Source organism: Geotrypetes seraphini, chromosome 1 (assembly GCF_902459505.1).
Source record: "Geotrypetes seraphini chromosome 1, aGeoSer1.1, whole genome shotgun sequence".
NCBI lineage: Eukaryota > Metazoa > Chordata > Amphibia > Gymnophiona > Dermophiidae > Geotrypetes > Geotrypetes seraphini.
This window is the reverse complement of record NC_047084.1, coordinates 28,906,702-28,926,235: the sequence shown is the minus strand read 5'-3', so window position 1 is coordinate 28,926,235 and position 19,534 is coordinate 28,906,702. Positions and strand designations below refer to the sequence as shown.

The following is a 19,534-nucleotide window of genomic DNA, read 5'->3' as shown; positions in this document are numbered from 1 at the left end:
CAAATTTCATCTAGCAATAATAAACTTTTATTAATAATGACAGGAGTTGCCATTCAACATATCACCAGAAATTGGAAAAATTACACCAGACTTAATTTCACCTTCTGGTGGAATTCGTTGTGCCATATATAGAAAATGGAAAGAATAATTGCTATACAAAAAGGGAATTATAATAATTTTAAAAAGATTTGGGGGCCATTGATAACATATTGTAATGATTAGACACCTTTTTATACTAAAATTATAATTATAATAATGGGAAAGGGGGGATATATAGTTATATTATTGTTTTAATCAATATTTTTGAATATATCACATGTATGATATGTTTGATTTACAATATTTGTGGAAAGGGAGGGGAGGGGCTTAATTTATGTATTGAAGATGATAATAGAAAAGAATTTCAAGTGATGTATATAATTCAGTTGATGTAATATTGTACACTTGATGTAAGATGAAAAAATGAATAAAGAATTGGGAAAAAAAAAAAATTAATTGAATCAGGTTAGGCAGACTGGATGGACCATTCGGGTCTTTATCTGCCGTCATCTACTATGTTCCAAAGAAAGGATCAGAAGATTGGAGACCTATTCTGGATCTGCAGCACATGAATGAGGCTCTCAAGATTCCTCGGTTCTGGATGGAGACTGTGCAGTCGGTCATTGCAGCAGTGGCTCCGGGGTCCCTGAATCTTACAGAGATGTATTTACACATTCCGGCTCACCTCAAGTTTCTGCAGTTTCATGTGCTGGATCAGCATTATCAGTTTTCACCCCTTCCCTTTGGGCTGGTGACAGTACCCCGGACCTTCACCAAGTTGTTGGTGGTAGTAGCGGCTCATCTGAGGAAGATGGGGTTGCAAGTTCACACTTATCTAGACATTTGGTGATCAGAGCTCCATCATTGGCAGAGGGGCACGGTGTTTCCTGGTATCGTCACAGATGTATGTTGGCACTGTTTACAGAACAGAGGGAACCTTTTTCCATATTTGGTGGTCTTGTGGGAAACTTCAACCATTTTGGTTGCTGATAGTGCCTGGCTGCTGCCAAATATGTAATCGCCACCAAGTGGAAGCAATCCTGTGGTCCCACGCTTCAGGATTGGTTTTATAAATTACACCATTTGGCAGAGCTGGAGAAGTTGACATACAAACATTATAGTCGGTACAATTCTACTCAGGAAATATGGACTCAATTGGACTTGCTTTTGAATCATTGAAACAGGGTTGTGGTGGCAGAATCATTGTTCATAGAATCTACTCTTATATGATCTCTGTAGATAGTTGAACAGTTTTCCCCCTTTTGGTACTTTGCACTTCTGCCTGTTGTGGGGGGGTTGGGATAGGAGGGGATCATTTTCTATTTTATTGTTCATTACTTTGTATATATTGGTTTTGGATTGTAAGGGGACATAGATTAAAAACTTTTTCAATAAAAATTTATTGATACAAAAAAAAGAAATAGGCAACCAATTTGTCACACACCCCACACAAAACAGCACAACAAAGTACTACTGCATTTTAAACAGAATATTGACTTTCCATGCGGTTTCTCATGCCCTGTTAATAAAATGCTTCTTCATCAGCGCAGCAATAAAATGCTGCGCTGATGAAGAAGCACAGCATTTTATTTTATTATCTTATTAATGGGGCGTAAATTATGCCATCACTGGTCAAAAAACTTCACAAAATTAATTTGAAACTAATCATTCTGAAAATAAGTCTGTCTTTCAGTTTGAATATGAAAGCTGCTTGTCATTGCATAGTTTAGTGCATAACTGTCCTGTTGTATCAAAGACTCATCAAACAATTACTAAATTTGTAAATGCTGAATTAAGCAACACAATGCCATACGTATCTTCTTTTGAGCAAGTTGCTCCCCCCCCAAAAAAAAAAATAACCTCCTGACAGAGAATCTGTTTCGCTTAACATTGCATCAAGGGATATCTATATTTTTATCTGCTCTGTGGCCTCCAAACAGGTCTATTGGATGATGTCACCCTTGATATAAGACTGATATCCTGCTGTCATGAAGGACACTTGCTACAAAGTAACAATAGCATAGTAGATGATGGCAGATACAGACCTGCATGGTCCATCTACTCTGTCCAGCAAGATATACTCATAGCATTTGGTATGATGTGGTATATTATATGCATTCTTGATCTGTCCTTGCCATTCTTGCAGCATAGATTGTAGAAATCTGCCTGGCACTTGTCCTATTCACCAACTATTGGAGTTGCCATTTAAGTCCCACTGCACCCCATACAGATTGGTTTAGCCATAATCAGGGCACAGACTATAAAGGTCTGATCTTATTTCCAAATTACTGTAGTTGCCATCTAAGCACCACTAAGTTTGTTTATCTTCCATTCTATTTCCGAATAGGAATCCTTTGTGTTTATCCCATGCGTGTTTTGAATTCCACTACTGTTTTCATCTCTATCACTTCCCATGAGAGAACAGATTTTTTTTAATTGACCCTTTTACTTTGTAAACCACTTAGCTATTTAATTGATACATGGTATATCAAATAAATGTTGAATTTGTGAAACTTATACCACTTAAGGTAAGCCAAGGTAATAACTTGGTTTTCTCATCACACTATGATCATGGTTTCTTTAATCCTCTTATGATCATGGTGATAGGAAAGAGGTTCAGTGGCAGCACAGTATCTTAAGCCTCATCCTTTTCTGTTGCTTGGAGAGATTTAAACCATGTAACAATAATGTCCTATTGGTTTAAAACACTATACTACGGCCCTAAGCAACAAAGCAAGACAATGCAGCTCATGACACAATGCTGCCACTGTCCTTCTTGCATCAAGCTGGGACCAGCATGATTCAACAAGAGAAACACTCCTAAGCTGTCACTTCTACATTATCCTGAACCTTTAAATTTTGCAGCTACTCTGCAGGGATTGGTCAATTCTGTGGCATGGGTCAGGCCCCCCAAAAGCATGGAAAATATGAGGTCCTGGTAATAGTATTTTCTTATGGTTGAAGTAGCTTGGCATGTTCTTTTTTCTTAAACCAATGTTTCTCTCTTTATTTAGATCATTTACATAGAAGGAAAGAATCTGGTCCAAGTTCCTCAGCTCCTTTCCAGCCACAACCAACCACTTCTGTTCCTTTAAACTCTGATGCTCCCACTCAACAAATTCCAGTTATTAATTCAGAACCGTTTGTAAGTATTGTAGTATAAATTAAATTAGTACTGCAAAAAGTTGGGTTGTTTTTTTTTTTTTCTATTTTGTTTCTTGTAAACACAGTTTTTAAGGTTGATTATATAAAGCCAAGTTCATTAATGTTTTTTTGCCATTTGACTAAAATTTTTCTTAAAGTAACAATGTCTTCTGTACGTTGTAAACCTCAGTTCTGTTACGTCCCTTCCGGAGTCCATACACTAGGTATTCAATCCCAACCCGCAGTCCCGGGTGCTACAGAAATCCACATCTTTTCTTAACACATGCTCCACCCCTTTAGGGCCTAGTTTCAATTTCTTCAAGCAGTCCAAGCAGAAGTCTTTTACTGTTGCTCTGTTTCTGTTTCTTATTTTTTCGTTTAAGATTTGAGAAACTTCAGCAGCAGATCAGAGCTCTTCTGGACTGCCCAGCTCCCACCACCTGGCTTTATCTTCAGGTTCTGGGGTCCATGGTGGCTTCTTTGGAGGCAGTTCCCTGGGCCCGAACACAGATGTGCCCATTACAGAAGTCCCTTCTATCTCGGTGGTCTCTGCAGCATCATTCGCTTCAGATGCCAGTCCCTTGGATGGAGCCAGCTCGCAGCAGCCAAAGCTGGTGGCTTCAGGGGGATGCTCTCCATCAGGGCAGGCTTCTTCGGATTTCAGAATTGATGACCATCATGACAAGATGCCAGCCTGTTGGGTTGGGGTGCTCACTGCAGGGAACAGTCCATTCAGGGGATGTGGACTTATTGTCAGCAACACTGGTCGATCAATCGTCTGGAGCTTCTGGTGATTTGGTTGGGGGTACTTACTCTCCAGCCCCTTCTGGAAGGAAAAGCGGTTCAAGTCATCTCCAACACCACCAGATGGTGCCATGCATAAATCATCAGGCCCAAGCGCTCCCTTGGGCCAAGAAGCTTGCATGCTGTTTTGTTGGGCGGAAGCTCATCTTCTGTCGCTCTCTCCGGCCCATGTGGCCGGCGTCGACAATGTTTAGACAGATTTCCTCAGCAGACAGATACTGGATACGGGAGAGTAGTCACTCTCGCAGAAGGCATTCCACCTGATTGAGCAATGCTGGGGTCAGCCTCGGTTGGACTTGATAGCGTCAGCAGAGAAGTCGAAGGCCAGGCACTTTTTCAGTCAAAGAACACAGCACAGATTTATAGGTATGTGCTTGGCTTTGAGACTGAACTACTCAGCCTAAGGGGGTGGTGCATGTGTTCAGAAAAGAGGTGGATTTTTGCAATACCCGGACTGCGGGTTGGGATTGAACACCTAGTGTATGGAATCCTCAGGGACTAACAGAAAGAAGATTATCGAAGGTGTAAACCTAATCTTCCAATCTCCATAACATAGTCTCATTGAATAATTACCAAGACTCCTGTGAGGGAAACTGATGCAACAACTGTGTGCAAACAGGTATGCAAATAATGGTATTAAATCTAGAGGATAAAACCAGCTGATTTATTTGTCCCAAGCCCAAAATTCCTTGGCTTCTGCTGATAGAAAGTATGGACTTCCTGAAGTATATAAATGGCAATGTGTATCCATCACAGCAACAGAGACAAAGGCAAAAAAGTAAAAATTTCAAAACCTGCTTCTAAGAATCCTTAACCCTAATTCCTATCATTCCTTTGCAATTCTTGATACTAATATTTATGACTAATGGAAACAAACACATTGCCCTTGATTTAAACACACACTTCAAATCATTTCAAATTACACTTTTACCTCATCTTCTAAATTTATATGATTCACAACTGATTCAGGGTTGTATATCAGGTACTATGGCAGAATCATTAACTATTGTTTTGCCGAAGCCAAATAAAGATCCCATGTTGGTTTCAAACTACAGGCCTATTTCTTTAATCAATGTAGATGGAAAACTCCTGGCTAAGTTATTGGCTCTAAGACTAGCCAAGGCTCTCCCTTATATGGTCGGAATGCACCAAACGGATTTTGTTGCTCAAAGACATACTTCAAATAATACCAGATTGGCATTTCATATGCTAAATTTAACAAAAAAAGATGGGTGATCCAGCCTTCTCTGTTTTTCTGGATGCACATCCCCTCCAGAACACCTCCAAAGAGAGCCATCAAGGCCCAACACCCCTTCCCCTGACACCCCCCAACATCCCCCAATAACCCTAGACCCCCCTACCCAATATTCCCCCCCAACATCCTTCTAATATCCCCAGATCCCCTTGACATCCCCTAACATCTGATGGTAAACCCTCAAAGTACCGTTTCCCCCTCCCCATCTTTTGGTGGTTGGAGGGGTGTCGGGGACCACTGGGGGACGCAAGGGGGATCATGCCTTAATCCCTCCAGTGGTCATTCCTTCAGTTTGGGCACCTTTGGGGCACTTAGATGCAGCTAAAACAGGTCTAACTGCGGGCAGCTAAGTTCCATCTAGGACAGTCCTGGGAAAGCTTGGTTATCCCTGCAGGATGTCCAGATCTAAGCCCCCCCTGATGCCTGCCCATAGTACACCTCCCAATAGACACTCCATTCTTGAACGTGTGATTAGTCAATCCCTTCTTGCAAAAATTCTTGTAGTGCTTTTTTATTAGCATTCTTTTGCTCTGCCTCCCATCCTTCTGAACTGTCCTCCAATTCCTCAGTTGTCTCTATACAAGCGAAATGGTAGGAGCCAGTCTTTTCTACTCTTGCAGCAGTCTCATGGTTTTATTGCTAGGGGTCAACCTACCAAATTATATTGATAGCATTCATAAGGATTCCACAATGTAGCCTAAGTTCTGGAGCTGTTTCATACACTGCTAACCTAAAGTACTAGTGAAGGGCTATGCTATTTTATCAAATAAGATAAGAAATTCACATTTTCTTTAATGTGTTTCATTTTCAGTTACCTTCTTCATTTTGCCCTCCAACAACTTCGGAGTCTAAAGCAGAACTAATGTCTTTAGCCTCTGCTCCATTTACAGGATCAAGTAATACATCAGCTCAACACATGGTAATTATTATATTAATGGTTTTCTATTACAATTTCTTTAATTTATAAGAACCATTTATTATTACTTTGAAAAGGTTGACTTTTGGGGGGCTTCAAGGCTATGATCCCTGTTTAAACCTGCTTCTACCTCTAAATCATCCATATTTACCACCATATTGTGAGGGTGTGTAGCCAGATCTATATACAATCAAGACATTTGAATATTTTAGGATTAAGTTTTATCAGACCACTGTGCTCAGTTTCTACATAGTAAATGACGGCAGATAAAGATCTGAATGACCATTCAGTCTGCCCAGTACTTACACTCATCATAAATTTATGATTAAATTGAATTGTCATGAAAACATGCGACTATCATAGGCCAGATGTTCCTGATCTTTCTGCCTAAACTTTGTGCCATTGTAGAAAACTTCAGAATACACGGAATAACTTTGTCATCTGAAGCTTGTGTGTGATATTGCAACAATTGTTCCCTTGGACTGAACCTGGCCCTATGCCAGGATTTCTGTATTACTCTATGTGGATAACCCCTGTCTCTATAACGCTGTTTAAGAGGTTCTGCTTGTCTCAAAAATTGTTCCGTCGAACTGCAGATCCGTCTATACCGAAAAAACTGAGATACAGGCAAATTGTTTTTTAACCCAGCCAGGTGCATGCTGGTATATTCCAAAAATGTATTCCGGTCAGAAAGTTTCAAAAATACTGATGTGGAAAACCTATCTCCCTCCAAATAAATCTTTACATCCAAAAATGACAACTCCAAGCTGTTAATTTTAATGTCAAACTGGATGGAAGGATGACAGCTGTTCAAAAAACCCCAAAATGCGTCTAATTCCGCCTTGGTAAAATCCCATAAAAAGAAGATATCATCAATAAACCGCTTCCACATTCGAACATGGGCAAAAAAACTTGATGAATAAATCCATCGTTGTTCAAAAACAGCCATAAACAAATTGGCAATTGACAGAGTGAACTCCCCCCATAGCAATTCCCATACGTTTTTGATAAAATTTCCCATCAAAAATGAAATAATTCCAGGACATAGCAACCCTAGTCAATTTTAACAAAAATTCCATTGGCACCACATGAGGGCGAACTCTATTATTAAGAATTTCTTCCACAACTGCCAATGCTTCATCCTGCGGAATGCAGGTGTATGGGGAGCGCACATCAAGGGAGACCATAAACGTCACAGAGGCAATGTTCTGCTGATCTCAAGACATTGCAAAAAATGAATAGTATCCTGAATAGGAAGGAATCTCAAGGACCATTGGAGCTAAAAATGTATCAATGTATTTGCACACCCGTTCAAGCATAGACCCTCAAGCAGATACAATAGGATGACCCGGGGGATGGTACATGTCCTTATGCACTTTGGGCAAAAAATATATAACCGGTACCTTAAACATCTGATGTGTCAAAAATTGATACTCCGGTTTGATAAAAAAAAACACCTTCCTTCCTTCATTCAAAATCTCCAAAAGCATTGCAAAAATGTCATCAGAAGGATCATTAGGCAAACATGTATACACAGAACTGTCATTCAATTGCCGATTTTCTACCAGCACAGCATGGCATTTCAGACCATGCTCCCAAGCTTTTTCTGTGCACAGTGATGGGTATATTACCCTTTTGATAATTACATTTCAGTGGTGGTGGAGTTTTTTGCCAGTGATAGTTGTTTTTTGCTGCATTGAAATTTTTGAGGCTTTTTCTCCACTGGTTTGTGAATTAGTTATCGGGGGAGTGTAACCCATCTCTGGTGAGTAATATTTTATAGTTAAATTTTGGAATTTAAACGTCTCTATCATACCTCCCCTCTCCCACCTTTCCTCCAAAGTATACAGATTGAGATCTTTAAGTCTGTCCCCATATGCCTTATGATGAAGACCACATACCATTTTAGTGGCCTTCCTTTGGACCGACTACATCCTTTTTATATCGTTTTGAAGGTGCGGCCTCCAGAATTCTACACAATATTCTAAATGAGGTCTCACAAAAGTCTTATACAGGGCATCAATACCTCCTTTTTCCTACTAGCCATACCTCTCCCTATGCAACCTAGCATCCTTCTAGCTTTCTGTACTGTTCCCTTGGGTTTTTGCAGCCCAAATGCATGACCTTGCATTTCTTAGCATTAAATTTTAGCTGCCAAATTTCAGACCATTCTTCAAGCTTCGCCAGGTCATTCTTCATGTTATTCACATCATCCAGCATGTCTACTCTAGTGCAGATTTTCGTATCATCCGCAAAGAGGCAAATCTTACCTGACAACCCTTCAGCAATATCATTTATAAAAATGGTAAAAAGAACAAGCCCAAGAACAGACAACTCTCTGTTGTCCCCAGCTGTTGTTCCCCATTAAACACATTTACTTATTCTTTTTCTATACATGTCCCTGTAATCGAGGGGGCAAGGGTGGGCTTGTGAGCCTTGAATACATAGCTACAGAAAGGTTGAAAAGTGAAACAATAAAATTTAATAAAATTTCTTTGGCTTGGTAAAACACCTAGAATAGCTTTAGTAACTTTGCAAAAATCAATTAAGGAGGGAGGGGTAAATTTTCCAAATTTCTATAGGTACCATCAAGCCTATATTCTACGTCAGGGTATGTATTGGATCCTCCCAGAACTTATGGATAATGCACCGGATTGGTTATATTTAGAATGGCGCCTTATGTTTCCCCTAAATTTAGTTCATCTACCAAGTATTAACATACCTAGAAGATACAGAGAAAATAAAATATTAATGGATACTTGGAAAACTTTGAGGTTTATTGATAAATTAACACCTATCCCAATAAACAAATCAACTAATCAATCTATATGGATAAACTCCAAGATCAAAATAGGCGGAGCTCAAATCCTTTGGAAGAACTGGATTATTGCAGGCATTAGATCTCTAGACGATGTTATTTCAGAAGGTAAATTGCTGGATTTTTCACAATTGCAACATAGATTTGGTCTTAATAAAACACAAAGTTTTAAATGGTTGCAATTGAAGCAGGCCATTCAGGTTGGGTTCCCTGAATGGAAAACATTAAATAATCAATATAGTTTAAAGTTCTTATGTTTTCAAGCAGACTTCCTAGGACATCAAGCCGCATTGTGGTATAAATTAATATCTGGATATTTGAATAAAAAACCAAAAAATGGTCTAAGAGATATTTGGAGCATTGAGATTGGACATCAGATTAATGCATCTCAATGGCCACTAATTTGGTCTTGGAGAATGGGATGTACAGTGTCAGCATCTATGAGACAAACTTGGTTCTTTTTATTACATAGAGCTTTTTGGACCCCTACACGTTTGCAAAAATTAGACAGTTCTAAGTCCAATAAATGCTGGCACTGTAATCTAGAACCAGGGACATTAGATCATTTATTGTATCATTGTCCCTATATTAAAATTTTTTGGAATTCAATTTGGCCACAAATTAATAAATTGATGGAAAATCATATTGCAATATCATATGATACAATATTATTTGGAATGATGATGAGAAAAAAAAGTCAAATATCACCAGAAAATAACAAGCTTTTATTAATTATGACAGGGGTTGCCATTCAGCATATAACTAACAACTGGAAAAATTATAACAACCTAAATTATACATTTTGGTGGAATACAATATGTCATATATTTAAAATGGAAAGAACAATAGCAATACAAAGGGGGACATATACTAAATTTATAAAAATATGGGGGCCATTGACAAAATACTGTAATGAATAAATAGTAGGATTTTTCTTCTTCTTTTCTTCTTTTCAGGATCTTTTTTATGACACACATAGAGGGGGGGTAAGGAAAATAATTTCTACATAATATGTTATAATATATTATACAATAAGTAATGTATGAATGAAAAGTAATAGAAGGGTGGGGGGAGGGAGAGGGGATAAAATTTATTTAGAACATAATGTATTAGATAAAAAAATGTTATTGAATATTCATCAATTGTATTCTAACATGTATACTTTCTGTAAAATTTGAAAATTTAAAATATTATATTAAAGTAATAAAAGGGTGGAGGGAGGGTGAGGGGGAAAATCAAATTTAGATATATAATGTATTAGATATAAAAGTGATACTATGTATTTATCAATTGTATTTTAATATTTTGTACACTTTATGTAAAATTTGAAAATAAAAAATAATGGGAAAAAAAAAAGAAAAGTGAAACAAAAATCTATTTGTTTATGTTTAGAGGAATGAGTACCCTGTTACCTTAACAGGTTAGGATAAATACACACAAAAACCAGTCCGTATACATATATAAAATGCTTTCTCTCTCTTATGGCCTTCTCTGGCGAGACTACAGCGAGAACTAGTCTCTGAACTAGTGTCCCAGAGTTAAGTGCTGTATCTCAGTATTCAGCACAGGCTTAGCCCTTAGTTCCACCAATGTAGTTCAGCAGGGTCCATCTTTCCTGACACTATAAGTTGTTGGATAATATGACTTTTCCCTGGTTCAAAAGCAGCTGCTGCCAGGATATTCCTGCAGGATATGTAACCACACACCAAGCAATGGCTCTGTACATATTGCTGGCCACAGTCTTTGCCTCACTTCAGAAAAAGCAATGGCTTCCAAGAAAGAGATGTGTGATGGGAGGCAGCCAGATGCACACCAGAGAAAAAGGGGAAGATTAGAGGCAGAGAGCAAGCTAAAGGGGAAGAATGGGAGAATTAAAGAAGATAATCAAGAGATGAGAGATGGAAGGAATAAGGGGAGAAAGTTTTGAGAATGCTAGTTGCTTCAACGATACCAGTAAAATGAAGAGAGGAAGCACAGGCTGTATGGAAAGGGGAGAGGGGCATAGAAAGAAGTCAGATACATATGGAAGGGGGAGACGGCAGACAGTGGATGGAACAGGCAGATGCTGGATTAAAGAGACAGGGCAGCACTGGCCCTGAGCTTTCCTGTATGCGGGCCGCTCACTCATGGAGATTCGACAGCAGGGCAGTGGGTTGGGGCCACCGGCTCGTCTTGGGCGGCAGGGCCTGCGGTACAACGCTGTTTATGCCGGCTTGGGGGGCCGCGAAGGTGCAGGGCGTGCGGGAGCAAGATCATGGGGAGCCTTCGACAGTGGCTGTCTCCCAGCAGCTCTCGTACTTGCCAGGGCAATGATTCACTTTGGCAACTTCCTCTTTCCTCAGAGGCAGCAACGGACCCAAGGCTGCCTAAGTAAATCACTGCTGCAGGCAAGTACTGAGAGCTGCTGGAAGGGGAGAAAGCCACTGTTGGAGGCTGGGAAGCTGCTGGATAAAGGGAGAGCTGCTACTGGACCTGGAGGGAGGTAGAAGGAGAGATGCTGCTGGGAGGGGAGGAGGGAAAGGAATGGGAAGAGAGTTAATGTTGGATAGGGGGAGGAGGGAAGGGAGAAGGAAAAAAGGAAAGAAAAAGCTGGCAGGGAGATTACAGGAAGGGAAGGGGGTCAGGGTGGAATGGAGAGATCAGATGAGGGGAAGGGGAGAGACAGAGGAATGAGAAAGTAGAGACAGATTGGAAAGGGGGTCAGCAGAGGAATGAGAGAGGGATAAAGATGCTAGATCTGGTGTAGGAGAGATAAAAATGAAGAAAGCAGTGAAGCTGGAATGAATGATGTAAAAAGGAGAGAGGAAGCACAGGCTGTATGGAAAGGGGAGAGGGGCATAGAAAGAAGTCAGATACATATGGAAGGGGGAGACGGCAGACAGTGGTTGGAACAGGCAGATGCTGGATTAAAGAGACAGGGCAGACGCTGGAAGGAAAAGAGTGAAAAGAAGATGAAAGCAGAAACCAGAGACAATAAAAGGTAGAAAAAAATAATTTTATTTCTATTTTGTCATTAGAATATATCATATTTGAAATATATATCCTGCTAGAGACATAACTGGGGACTGCAAAACCCAGGCAGTGCATCTTTAGCTTCCAGATGGCTTAGGACTCTCTCTGACCAGGGGACACTCCCCTAACACTATTCCTGTGTGACTGTCCTGTGTGACTGCAGTATTCTGTTAGCATGATATTTCTGTATAGCATTCTGTGATAACTTGGCTTATTCAGTTTTCTTGAAAGTAGAGGGGATATATGTGAAGGGGAGGGGAGACAGGGGTTTTGTTGGTCCTTGCTCTGTATATTTGTATTTATAAAATGACAATTGTACAGAATATTGTTTCTTTTTATACTTTAACTAGTGTTTAAGCCCGTTACATTAACGGGTGCTAGAATATATGGCTGTCTGTCTTTCTTTCTTTATGTCTCTCTCCCTGCTCCTGTTTCTTTCTTCCTTTCTTTATGTCTTTCTCCCTCCTGCAATTTTTTTCTCTCTCTCCCTGGCACCCTTTGCCTGTCTGTCTTTATTTCTGTGTCTCTCTGGTCCCCTGTCTGTCTTTATTTCTGTCTGTCTCTCTCCCTAGCCTCCTTTGTCTGTCTGTATTTCTTTCTGTGTCTCCCCCCCCCCCCACTTTCCTTTGCAGAAGCAGCAGTGCTATTTCCCTTCCCCTCCAGATCCCTGTGAAGTAGTAGCAGCATTTCCCCCCACCCACCCCCCCCCCATTCCCTTCTCTCCCCCCCCCCCCCACTTTCCTTTGCAGAAGCAGCAGCGGTATTTCTCTTTCCCTCCAGGTCCTTGCTGAAGCAGTAGCAGCATTTTCCCCCCCCCCCCCATTCCCTTATCCCCCCCCCCCCACTTTATTTTGCAGAAGCAGCTGTGATATTTCCCTTCCCCTCCAGATCTCTGAGAAGTAGTAGCAGCATTTCCCCCCACCCACCCCCCATTCCCTTCTCTCCCCTACCACCACTTTCCTTTGCAGAAGCAGCAGCGGTTTTCCCTTCCCCTCCAGGTCCCTGCTGAGTAGTAGAAACATTTTCCCCCACCCCCCATTCCCTTCTTACCTTGAGCTGCCCTGCTCCGTTCGGCCCCTCCCCCTTCCCTTCCCGTGTGCTGGCCTGCTGCGGCTGAAGGTTTTTTTTCGGCGACTCTTCCTGTTAAAACTCCCCCCCCCCTCCCGCAACCGCTCCTGTTCAAAGCGGCCTGCTGAGGTTCGCGGCCGCTGTAACGAACCTCGCAGGCCGCTCTCCAACTCGGTAGCATGTTCCCTCTGACGCGATTGCGTCAGAGGGAACGTGCTACCATGTGGAGAGCGGCCTGCGAGGTTCGTTACAGCGGCCGCGAACCTCAGCAGGCCGCTTTGAACAGGAGCGGTAGCGGCTGTTGCAGGAGGATTGGGGGGGGGGGGAATTCGTGAGCGGCGGCAGGACCATGAGGCGGGATTGAGTTTTTCGGCTTACCCTATCTGGGGAAACCGCCGTGCCAATTTCAAAGCAGCTGCTTTTAACATAGGCGTAGCTGAACTGTACCTGATGGAGGAAGGGAAGGAACGGTGGGGCAAATTTCGTCAACGGCAGTCCTTGTGCGGTTCGAGAGAGGGGGAGGGGGGGTGGAGTCGGCGACTTGCAGCTTCGCGTGCCTCCCACCCCCCCCTTCCCTCCGGCTCCGCCGCCGATAGTCTCCACCTGCATTGCCCCTGGCGCAGCACTCACCGGCCCTTCGGGCGGGGAACGGAGGAACAGGTTCAGGGCTGCCAGGGGGGGAGGATTGAGTCCGGCTGAGACTGGCAGGAAGAGGAAGGCGGAGCAGATGAGCCGGCACCGAAAAAAACTTTAAAGAGCCAGCCAGACCGTGAGTGCGAGCTGTTGTAAGTTTGCATGTGCACTCTTGCCGGCCACGGACATACGGATCACGGAAGCACGCTGATTAGACTGCGCATGCGCCGCCTACGGTTTTATTATATAGATAAAATACGTTCAATATAAAATCATAACTGAGGCTTGTATGGATGGGATCAGATGGTTTGTGGGGACCGAGCTTGCAGAGATGGGGCGGAAATGGGTTTTTAAAATTTCGATCTTAGTAGTTTGCCGGTCCACAAAATAATTCTTTTATTTCTGCTGGTCCATGGGTGTAAAAAAGTTGAAGAATTCTGTTGTAGACTGACTGGCAGCCATTATGTCTATGTGATCTACTGAGGTTTAGAATTTTAAAATACTAATGGATCAATATTTAAAGCAATTTCCAGTGCAATTGGTGAAACTTTCTAGACAGATGTGTTGTGTCCCAATGGCCATGTGCCATCTGCAGAAGGAATCCACGCTGGATTTTTTTTCTCTGTGCCTCTTCTGTATTACACTGTGCTCTCTAGTCCTATATACAGTTTTTCCTTTCTGCACACATTCCAGCAGGAGTATGTTTGCTCTGCTATCTCATTTTAGGTTTTTCATTCCTTTTGGGGGGATTTCTTGCGCTCGGGGCGATTCTTCAGCTCTGCCTGCATTGAGATCACATAGACTTCGTTCTGCAGCTGACAGTCCAATCCCTGGTTGTACCTGTCAACCAGCCTGCATTTGCTTCACAGGAGCTTGGGGCTGGCCCCAACTTTCTCCTAATGCCGAACAAGGATTCAGACGCAGGCTGTTGGGCATACCTAGGAAACTCGGCGGTGTCTCATAGGGTGCCGCCCGTCCCTGAGCATGTCCATCGGTCCGCAAAGGTGCAGTCAGGCATGGGGTCTGACTGGCAGCCCAAAGATCAGCATCATTGAGGCATTCCCAGTATAAGGCAGTGATTCTGTAATTCCAGCTGCTGTAAGAGAACTGTAACACATTCCCAGCACAGGTGAGTAAAGGCTGTCACAGCCTGTGAAGTGAATCGGAGAAGGTTTGAAAATTGAAGTTTTGAAGGTTTCTGAATGTCCCCTCTGTGTTTCCCTACCTGAAAAATCCTAAAATTTCCATTTTTGAACTTTATGTGTGAAAAATATCTTGATTTTAGCACAAATTTCTTAGCAGTGGCCATCTTGGATTTTTTAGCTATCTTTTTTTTCAAAAGCTCCCTGCTTCTCTAAACTGCAGTTTTTGCCTCAAAACTTGTTGGAATGGAGTCCTTGGGCTCTCCTAATTTGAATTCTTGCCAGGATTGTGCAAATTTACTGCCTTAAGAGTATCTTTGTGGCACAACTGGGAAAGGGGGCAGCGCCAAGCTTAGCCTCTCCCTTGATTAAGCAGGTGATAAAATGCTCAGCTAGCCCGGTGGGGCAGCTTTTTATATTTTGGGAGTTTGGCACGGCTGCTAGTTCCATTCGCCTAGTTCCTCCACAGCCTAAGAAACGCAAAGTTAAGTCATCAAAAGGTAACTCTACATGCCAGGTGCTGGAGACTTTCTCAGAATTTACTAAACATTTGTGGAATGAGTTTCAAAGCCGGTATTCTTCCCCTGCACAGTCCTGCTCTGCCTCAGATATGTCTCTCAGTGGTGTTGCTTCTATGGGCAAGTCTTCATCTCAATCAGCTGCTGTTTTTGCGCTGCCTGATCCTGATCTGGGAGATCCTTATGATGATGACCAGCTTGCTGCCCCCCTCCCCCCCCCCCCATTTACAGGCATAACACTTCCCGGGACAGGAGTCCAGGGACTGTGTGCTGGATCTTCGGTTCCCTCCAGGATTTTAGAATCCTATGGTTCTGCATTTATTTAAGTCTGCGGCGTTTACCGAATCTTATTTTAGAGTCTTTGCAGGAGTTGAATTTAGTCACTCAGCTGACTCTGTCCACTACTTCCTCCTGACTTTGTGGTGTGTGCTCGCAGTCTGCTACCTTCTCCTGGCACCCTGATATGAGCATTTTAAACTCAGAGTAGTATGACTCTCTACCACATCACAGAGATTTTCCAAGGGCTCTCGGCAATGGTACGCCAGCTACAGGCAATCCCAGCCCTCTGCCTCCTGTTCCACACCCTTTGCTAAAAAGGTTCAATGATGTCAGGCCAAGGAATGCCCCTCTACAGAGAGGAGGCAAACTCTCAGCATTTCTGCCCACCTGGGTTTGCATTTCATCTGACTAGTGGGTCCTGGACATTATTCGGTTGGGCTACAAGCTGGAATTTGCACAACCTCTGATGGATTGGTTTGTGGACTCTCCCTCAGATTGGCCATACATAGTGCTCAAGGTTAGGTTCAAGCCACTATTCAACGCTTGCTGGATATTCTAGCTATGGACCCAGTGCTACCGGACCTCTTGGACTCTGGCAGATACTCTCTATTCTTTATCGTGCCAAAGACTGGCTCTGATTGGATTTTCGGCAAGTGAATGTGGCTCTCAAAGTTCCACGCTTTCGCATGGAGACAGTGTGATCGGTCATTGCGGCGGTAGCTCCAGGAGAGTTCCTCGCCTCTCTGGATCTCACGGAAGCTTACTTGCACATTCCGATATTTCCAGCCCACAGCAGATGCTTGCGGTTTCATGTTTGGAAAATCATTACCAGTTCTCAGCTTTGCCCTTTGGGCTAGTAACAGCTCCCCATATCTTCATCAAGGTGATGGTGGTCGTGGCAGCTTATTGGGTCTGCAGGTACACCCCTACTTGGATGATTGGCTGATCAGATCTCCCTCATTGGCCAAGGATTGGTGCATGGTGGATCAGGTGATCCAGGTGCTGGAGAACTTGGGCTGGATTCTGAACTACAGAAAGAGCAATCTGATGCCCACTCTGGAATATCTGGGAGTTCTTTATGACATGGCTGCGGGCTGCATCTATCTTCCAGAAGCACACAAACAGAAGCTGTATGCCCAGATTTCTTCCCTTCTGGAACAGCCAGGTCCTGGGGTCCATGGCTGCCACGTTGGTTATGGTTCCTTGGGCAAGGATGCACATGCATCCTCTCCAGCATGTCATACTCTTGCTGGGCTCCTTTAGACACCTGTCTTCCCTGGACTCTGGAGGCTCTGGTCTCATGGATTGGTGACTTCTCCCACAGTCACTCTGTAAGGGTGATCCGCTGTCCATTATGGTGATGACAGATGCTAGTCTTCGAGGCGGAGGAGCCCACTACAGTCATTGTCCTGTCCAGGCGTGTTGGACGCTCTCAGAGGAAATGGTCAATCACCATTTGGAGCTGAGAGCCATTCAGCTGGCTCTGGTGCGATTGCAGAAGACTCTGGAGGGCCATGCATTCAAGATCTTCTCCAACAATGCAACGGCAGTAGCCTATGTCAATCACCAGGGAGGGACCAAAAGCACCCCTCTGGCTCAGGAATCCTGCCTTCTTTTTCTGTGGGCGGAATGCCACCTCTAGGCACTATCAGCAGTGCATGTGGTGGAGTCAACAATGTTCAGGCTAACTTCCTCACCAGACAGACTGGATCCGGCGTTCCAAACCATAGTGTGGTGCTAGGGCCAGCCCTGCTTCAACCTCATGGCCACAGCACAGAACAAGAAAGCGAATTGTTTCTTTAGTCGAAGATCCAAGCCTCGATGCAAGGGTTTCAACACTCTAGTGCAGCTGTAGCTTCAGGTGCTTCTCCTATATGTCTTTCCTCCCTGGCCCATGATAGGCCAATTCATTTGGCAGATTGTGCTCAATCCAGGCCACATCATTCTAGTGGCTCCAGATTGGCTTCGCAGACCGTGGTATGCAGATCTGATGCGTCTTCGCAAAGGTCACGGCCTTCGGCTGAGTGCTCATGCGGACCTTCTTATTCAGGGTCTAGTCTGCATGGAGGACCCATGCTCTTACGGCATGGGTCTTGAGCATGCAGCCTTAGAATACAATGGCTATTCTGCTTTAGTCATTGCCACTCTTCTCAAGTCTACGAAGTCATCTAGCTTCTGTTCATGCTAAGGTGTGGAAGGCTTTTCAACATTGGTGCACTAAGGACCAGGTGGAGCCTTATTCGGCTCCAGTCTTAGTGATTCTCACCTTTCTTCATGCTGGTCTTAATAAAGGCCTCCGTGTGGCATCTCTTCAGTCCAAGTAGTTGGGCTCTCTTGTTTTAGAGCCCAGGGTTGTCGTTCCGCTATTGCATCTCATCCTGATGTTGCTATAGATTTCTGAAGGAGGCTCTTCGCATCAGACCACCAGTTCAGCCACTGTTCACTTCCTGGGACCTCATCCTGGTGCTGTCTAGCCTCACCAAGATTCCCTTTGAGCTCCTTTGGGATTCTTCCCTCTTGTACTTGACGCTCAAAACCATGCTTTTGGTCGCTATTGCCTCAGTGTAGAATGCCTCAGAACTCCAGGCTCTTGTAGGGAACCATTCCTCCACGTCTCAGAGACTGGTGTTTCCTTATGTACGGTTCCTTCCTTCCTGTCGAAGGTGATTTTAGTTTTTCATGTTAATCAGAAAGTGCATTTGCCTGTTTTTCAGCCTACTGGTTGCAGGAAATGAGATCAGTTTTTGAGGAAACTTGATGCGCGCAGAGTGCTTCTTCGCTGTCTGGAGATCACTAATGAATTTTGTCTCTCTGACCATCTGTTTGTGCTGACTCATTCTGTTAAACGGGGCACTCCTGCTTCCATGGCCACGATTTCCAGATGAATCTTTAGGGCCATTTTGTCAGCCTATATTCTTTCTGAGAAACAGTCTCCTGTTTCCATCAAGGCACATTCTACCAGGAATTTGGCTTCTTCATGGGCTGAAGCTAGAGCTGTCTCCCCTGAGGAGATCTGCAGGGTGGCAATGTGGTCCTCTCTATACACGTTTGTCAAGTTTTACAGAGTGGATGTGGCAACAAGACAGAATTCTGCCTTTGGGTCCTCAGTCTTACAGGCCAGTGCAGCAAGCCCGCCCTAGCCTTTTGGGTACTGCTTTTGTAAATCCCATTGGTCTAGAATGTCTCCCCTATTGCACTGGAAAAAGAGATTATGTGGCCATACCAGGGTACAAACTATACAGGAGAGACAGGACACATAAAAAGGGTGGAGGAATAGCGCTATACATAAAAGACTCCATACCCTCAACCAGGATGGAAACAACAGTAAGGGCGGATGGCTTGGAATCACTATGGGTTAAGCTACCGGGAGGAACTGGAGCAGACATAAAATTGGGTCTGTACTACCGCCCACCTGGACAACCGGAAGAAATCGACCAGGACCTAGAGGCTGAACTGAGGCAGGTATGCAAAAGCGGAAGTGTGGTGGTGATGGGGGACTTCAACTACCCTGGGATAGACTGGAATATTGGGCACTCAAACTGCACGAGGGAGACCAAATTCCTGGAGGTCACGAAGGACTGTTTCATGGAACAGCTGGTCACGGAACCAACACGGGGAGATGCCACTCTTGACCTAATATTCAACGGACTAGGGGGACCCGCAAAGGAGGTGGCGGTATTAGCCCCACTAGGAAACAGCGATCACAACACGATCCAATGCAGGCTAGAAATTGGATCATCAAAGGTGAAAAGAACCACAACGACGGCACTCAACTTCAAAAAAGGGAATTATGATGCCATGAGGAAAATGGTGGGAAAGAAACTCAACGGCAACACAAGGAAGATGGAATCCGTAGAAAAAGCCTGGAACCTACTCAAGGACACTGTGCACGAAGCGCAGAACATG

General features: G+C 43.6%; 1 protein-coding gene across 1 annotated transcript in view; it reads left to right on the top strand.

Annotated features, from left to right (window-relative positions):
* Positions 1–19,534, top strand: part of POC5 (POC5 centriolar protein) — a 201,582-nt gene that overhangs the window by 163,803 nt on the left and 18,245 nt on the right. The window contains exons 10-11 of the mRNA XM_033929309.1: positions 3,054–3,184; positions 6,054–6,161. Coding sequence (XP_033785200.1) covers positions 3,054–3,184; positions 6,054–6,161 — 239 coding nt within the window. The remainder of the gene's footprint in view (positions 1–3,053; positions 3,185–6,053; positions 6,162–19,534) is intronic.